Genomic DNA, 6,268 nt, shown 5'->3' on the forward strand with positions numbered 1-6,268 from the left:
AGCTGTAGTTAGCTGATTATGATGTGTTTGCAATAGCACTGTCGTGACCCTGCAACCAAGCTCAACCTACATGCAACAAAGATGTAATTATGTTGCATAATTCTTGGGTGCAAATTGTCTTATATCATATCAAGACATCAGATGCACTATAAAAGATAATGGGAGCAACATAAACAAGAAGTCATTGTATGATACTATTTGTACAAAAAAAAATTCAGGGAATTTTGGTTTCAGATAAATATTACAATGATTTATGTTCCAATTAGTTCCACAAGACGGACAAACTTTCTTTCAGTACCACAGAACTCGCACTTGGGAAAACAACAAATGAAATCTTTGGTTTCCTAAACTGAAAGAACTTCAAAAAAAAAACAACATAAGAATTCTTTATAAAACTGATGCATGGTTTCATGATAGTTCCTTCCACAGGATGGACAAATCTCAATGCCACTCTAATCCCACTTGATGCAAAACAATACTTAAATCTGACTACTATACTTTGACAATAATCTTTGGCATGATATGGTATAAAAACAGTAGCATGACAAAGAATTGTTACTAACCAAAAGTGTCTGTTCTAGATCATTGGTGTTAACATTTCCAAGCGTTTGGAGAACAAAATCAGATGGCGAAAGACCACGCATCATTATGTTTGGTTGAAACACTCCTTTTCTGTCCCTCTGCTCTTCCTGGAAATTAGAATGAGAATGGGGGATACTACAGTCAGAATATGGACTATTATAGATCAAAGATGGAAGCTACTAATAATCAATGTTTGTTTTAGACAGGTAGTGTAAGGAGAAGATGATCAAAGCCTCGGAGAAGATGATCAAAGCCTCCAGGGTGAGTTCATGATATAAAGACACTAAATCATAAAGAGCATCATATCAAGTGGCAAATTTAAGGTTTATTTGTACCTTGTGTTGATCCATCCGTTTTATTTCAGCATCTGCCATGTCTAACGCATCAATGATCAAATCAGTCACACTCAGGGTTTCCTTGGTTTCCTTGCCAGGCACACCTACAGATCCCTCATCTGGAACCAATTCTTTTGGTGCATATCTGTCTTCATTTAAATTGTCTAAGGCAGATTCAAATACCTCTTCCAATCTCTTTTCTCTTTCTTCCTGGACTTGCAGAAGGGTTCAAAAAAATACTAATCAACAGAAATAACAAAATGGACAACATTGCTAATTTTTTAATAGCACAAAAACAATATAATCATAATAAATTACCTCTATGAAGAAAGGTTCTTCAGTCCTATCCCAACGACGTATTGAACGATCATGTGATCCTGTGACAATGAAATCACCACGACTGCTAACAGCAAGGCACCAAACTTCAGCATGATGCCCCTCGAGAGTTAGAAGCAACTCAAATTTGTCAGCATCCCAATATTTCACAAGTCGATCTTTGCCCACACTGAACATATAATGAGTATTTCTGACAAACTTGACATCCATAACACTGTTGCAAAAGAATATGGAACCGTATCAGCTATACTATATTTATTAACATACTAAACAAAATCAGGTGCATGGCACTCTTGAAGACCTGTCAGCATGTGCAAAAATAGATTTGTGGCAATCTCCAAAGTCGAGACCCCAAATCTTCAAATTTTTGTCCGCTGAGCCACTAACTAGAATATCACCATCAGATGAAATATCCATACAGAGAACTGGAAGCTTATGGCCATAAAGGGAAAGGAAAAGTTTTAAGGAATCCATGAAGAAGACCTGAAAAATATTTGTTTGCCATCACCCAAAAGATGGTTCAGTTCGAGAAAAAATGCAAAGTATGCAAGTTAATGTGGAGAAATGAACTCCTTGTAGAATTTTTTTTTTTTAAAAAAAAAAGTCAATTGCTAAGCCCTCTCCATGTGCTCTATGGTTTAGTTCAAAACAATAAAGGTATGATTCTTCAAAATGCTCACAATCCATCGGAACAAGTAAATTTTTATTAACTAATACTATGACATGATATTGGCTAATTAGATAAGTTCCATATGATGCCAAATGATGTTGCAAACTAGGACAACTATGGTTATGCTGATAACAAGTTATGATCCCCCAAATTTCTTGACATGCTAGAAGTAACTTGTTGGTTTGCTAAAAGTGAGATTTCTAGCTGACTCTAACAAGATTTCTTTGATAGAAATTAAACCATAAGAGAAAACAATTAAACAAGTTCCAATACTGAAGTGAAATTGTCATAGAGTATCTAAGGCTGACCAAATACTTGGAACTACCATGGGTTGTTAGTGTAGATGCTGACCAATGTTGAAACATATTACATGACAATTTCAATGATCCATAAGGGTAAAAAAGCATTCAAATATGGAGTGGTATGTTGGACCTAATATACAAAAGTAGGCCATATGTCATGGCCTGTGTGCATAGGAACTCAGTCATGTCAGTATGCACTGACAGATATTTGATCTTCTAAAGTAAATTTATTTGTAAGCACAAAATTCACTATATTTAAGGTTTGTTTATGCTTATATGTAGGTGAATGTCCTCAAATGGTATGACAAATCAGTGATCAGCATGAATTTATTTATATTTTGATGTAACTTGAGATTTAAGGTTAGGCAAACAGGATATTACCTTCTAGAATCACTAAAACCAAAAGTTCACTAGACGCAGATAAGCACAAAAAATTGTTAAGGCAAGAAATTATTACCTTGATTGCACACTTTTCCAACAGAGAAACAGCTATTTAGAGTCTGGACTAACAGAGATTGCTAAAACATCTTCATCCATTTTCAAAGTTCTCACATTTGTCACACTTAGATGTTTAGGTTCCTGCAAAGGTTAATACAGTTAAACAAAAAGAATGCTTTAATTATATGTAAGGCATCTGATTCGAACCCTATGGTATACCTATACATTTATCATAACATTTACAAGAATAGATACATACCAACACATCTATGACAATTTAAGCACTAAACATATTAGAAGAATGTTTCAGATACCAAAGATCATTAGGTCTTATAGCCAGAAAACTCACATTATCTGATTTTTTCTTGACCGTATATTCCCAAAATTTTACATCACGGTCATCACTTCCTGTAACGAAGCCCTGTCCGCCAATAGTTCCATTTTCATCTGGAAGTTGTACAAGCGATCTTATGGAATCAGCATGAGCTTCTACTACTTCAATGCAACTCCCACTACCAACATCAATTATCTCCAAGGATCCACTTTTGGATCCAACTAGGGCATAGCGGTTTCCAGGTACAAAAGAACTACATAATCCATATCCAGACTCAATAGTGCGGAGGCAAACTCCAGTAGTGGGGTTCCAAATCTTTACAGAATTATGACTAGTTGACATCAAAAGATCATTATCTGAGCTAAGTGTAACACTTCTGATATCTGAGCGATGCCCCTGAAGCTCTATTGAATACAATTTGGATATCTTATCAGAATCAACTAAATGGGTCTCTAGCATGTTATTATTCAAGGATAATGATAAAGTAGCAAGACCAACTTTGGGATCACTAGGACAGAAAGCAATAGAAGAAATTTTCTTGCTCACACGTAACATCTGAAGAAGTTTAAACACGTCTGACACCACAATAGTTGGGTGCTGAAATTCCTGGCTGGATAAGGAGTCTGCAAGCCCTCCATTTTCATTTCCTCCAGCCGCATCTCTTGTCAAAAGTTTCTCTTTCTTTCGGTGAACACGCCTCTTGGCTTTCCGCTTTGCTTCATCATCACTGAGAACTCGATATATTTCCACAAGTTTTCCAGCCACCTGACACGCTAAAAGGTTTCCAGACTTGTTAAATCTCAAAGCAGCCACTCTATCCTTGCTCTGCCTCTGGATTTCACCAAAGTTCTTCAAAAATTCCCACTTGCTTTCCTTCTCGACCACCTCAGCGTTCCTTTTTATTTCATAAAATTTGAGTTCAGAGTCTGCTGATCCAGAGACCAAAAACCTTTCCATAGGATCAACATCTAGCGACCATATTTCACTGTGGTGTCCACCAACTATCTGTACACATTGCTGCACCTCAAGATCCCAAACCCTCATGAACTTGTCCTTGGAACTAGTGACAAGCTTCTTTCCTGAATCAATAAATACAAGGTCGGTGACCTGAAAAACAAACACTTGTTTCTTTCAGGATCAAAGAAATTTAGAAATAAAAGGAAATAGCTAAAAACAAAGGGCTTGCCTGGTCTCGATGGCCACGGAGCCGAAATAGCCCTGCTTCACCGACTACATCCCACAGGATGACATCGCAGTCCTTGCCACCAGAAGCAAGGAGGGAGGTGAGGTGGTTATAGCGGAGGGCAGTGACAGCAGATTTGTGGCCATTGAGAGTCGCCTCACATGTAGCCTTCTCGCAGTCCCACAGCCGAATGCTCCCATCAGCGTGCCCGCTGGCGATCTGAAATATCAATAACAGAAGATGGGTATGATTTTGGTAGTAGTAGTAGTGGAAGAATACACAGCTCAACCGAAGGTGAGGGTGAGGGATCGCTTACAGATGTGGACGACGAGGAAGGAGAGGCGGCGATGGTGGTGACTGCGAGGGTATGGGAGGAGCGCGTGGAGGATGAGAAGGTCTTAAAGGCGAGACCTTGCTTGAGGTTCCAGACGGAAAACTTGTCAAGGGCGGGTGCAAGGAGGTGCAACCCTGAGGGATCGTAGGCGATATTAGCGTCGACAGAGGAGATGACGCCGAAGACGATACCCGGCTCGTACCGGAGGTACGACTTCACCATCACGGACGGACGAAAGCGCTACCCTCCGGGCTCCTGCTCGGCGGCGGTGGATACGGCTCCTGCTCGGCGGCGGAGGCAATGCGACGCTATCGGCTGAGATGCGACGATAATGACGGCTCGGGCTCGTGCTGGTTTAGGGCAGGGTTTTAGGAAGCGGCGAAAAAACCTAGACGATGTTAATAAATTTACGGGAAAAACCATTAATTATAAATTTATCATAAAATTTTAAAATTAATAAATTTATTATTGAAATTGTAAGCTCATATTAAATAGATTATGATGTCAAATTTCTGTTAAATTATATTAAATTATAATGTGACCATATTTTTCAACAAATTTATCAAAAATCTTTCAATTTATCCTAATTAATCAAATCTAAAAAATCTATCAATACTTTCAAACCTTAAAAAAACAAAATAGGAGTTTCAGGTTATTTGCTTTCTATATGCCATCTTTAATCCAAAACGTGGAAGAAAGGATTAACTGAATAGACATTGAATAAATCTCTCATTTTATTTAATTTAAAAATAATCATCATTTTTTTTTTCTATTTTTCTGAATAAAATGAAATTTTTATCCAGAGGCATGTTAAAATAGAGAACCACTAACTCTAAATTCGATTGGCTCAATATGTTCGACGTGTTGAGTTGGACTCAATCAGGTCATGGTCGCTCAAAATGAGCTCAAGCTGGGTTAAGCGGTTAGGTCAGCCTGAGTTGGGTTCGTTTATTTTTCAAATTTAATAATAAACATTTTAGAAATATTATTTTAAAAAAAATAAATTCTAAAACATTTTTATAAAATTAAAAAATAATTATTTTAGATATTTATATATTTTAATTTCTATATTTAAATATTCAGACTAGACTTATTGGATCATGTTGGGCACAGCCAGACTAGGCCAAGTTGGGCCGCTGGTGATCTGCCCCAATTGCCAGCTTTACATTCACCTGAATCACCTCTAAGATCGGAACAAATTTTTTATCAGCAAATTATCAGGTTTCGAGTGTAAACACGATCTACGAATTGCAGAACAATTGTCAAATGTAAGAACGAAATTCGCGTCGCATTAATGTTTAGGCAGAGGTTCATTTAATCAACTGTTTGAGAGTTCAACAGTCTGACAAGCGCAATACTGGACAAAGCATGGAAGTTTACATGGTTTCTCTTTCAAGTAGAATTTTGACTTAATCCAACTGGTTGAAAATATTCATTATTGAGTATTGAGGATCAGTTAGCAACGTCACAGTGGGAAGAGGTCAAGTAAATACTGATTAGCCATTAAACCGAAGGTGCCGAGATGTCAGGGAAGAAGAGCAAGGAACGGAAGTGAGAAAGGATATTTTTGACCTTTTATATTTTTAACTTTTAAATCCTTTCCTTTTAACTTTCCTTTCTTCCCAAACAAGGTTACTTTTCTTCTCCTCCCTTCCCTTCCCTTCCCCTCCCTTCCCCTTCCTTCCCCTTCCATTAATGAACCGTCCCTCACCCGATCCAAACAGAGCGTAAGTTTTGCCATGAGAGATAAATAA

At 37.7% G+C, this 6,268-nt stretch overlaps 1 protein-coding gene across 1 annotated transcript in view; it reads right to left on the reverse strand.

Annotated features, from left to right (window-relative positions):
• The window catches only part of LOC141837126 (uncharacterized), a 9,989-nt gene extending 5,163 nt beyond the window's left edge, over positions 1-4,826 (reverse strand). The window contains 10 exon segments of the mRNA XM_074724583.1: positions 286-344; positions 564-689; positions 918-1,127; positions 1,236-1,467; positions 1,555-1,736; positions 2,683-2,717; positions 2,720-2,804; positions 3,013-4,104; positions 4,184-4,399; positions 4,497-4,826. Coding sequence (XP_074580684.1) covers positions 286-344; positions 564-689; positions 918-1,127; positions 1,236-1,467; positions 1,555-1,736; positions 2,683-2,717; positions 2,720-2,804; positions 3,013-4,104; positions 4,184-4,399; positions 4,497-4,736 — 2,477 coding nt within the window. The 5' untranslated portion in view covers positions 4,737-4,826.
• Positions 4,827-6,268: the final 1,442 nt, after the last annotated feature.

This window comes from Curcuma longa, chromosome 11 (genome assembly GCF_044706935.1).
Source record: "Curcuma longa cultivar G26 ecotype Majalengka, Jawa Barat chromosome 11, ITB_CL_G26_1.1, whole genome shotgun sequence".
NCBI lineage: Eukaryota > Viridiplantae > Streptophyta > Magnoliopsida > Zingiberales > Zingiberaceae > Curcuma > Curcuma longa.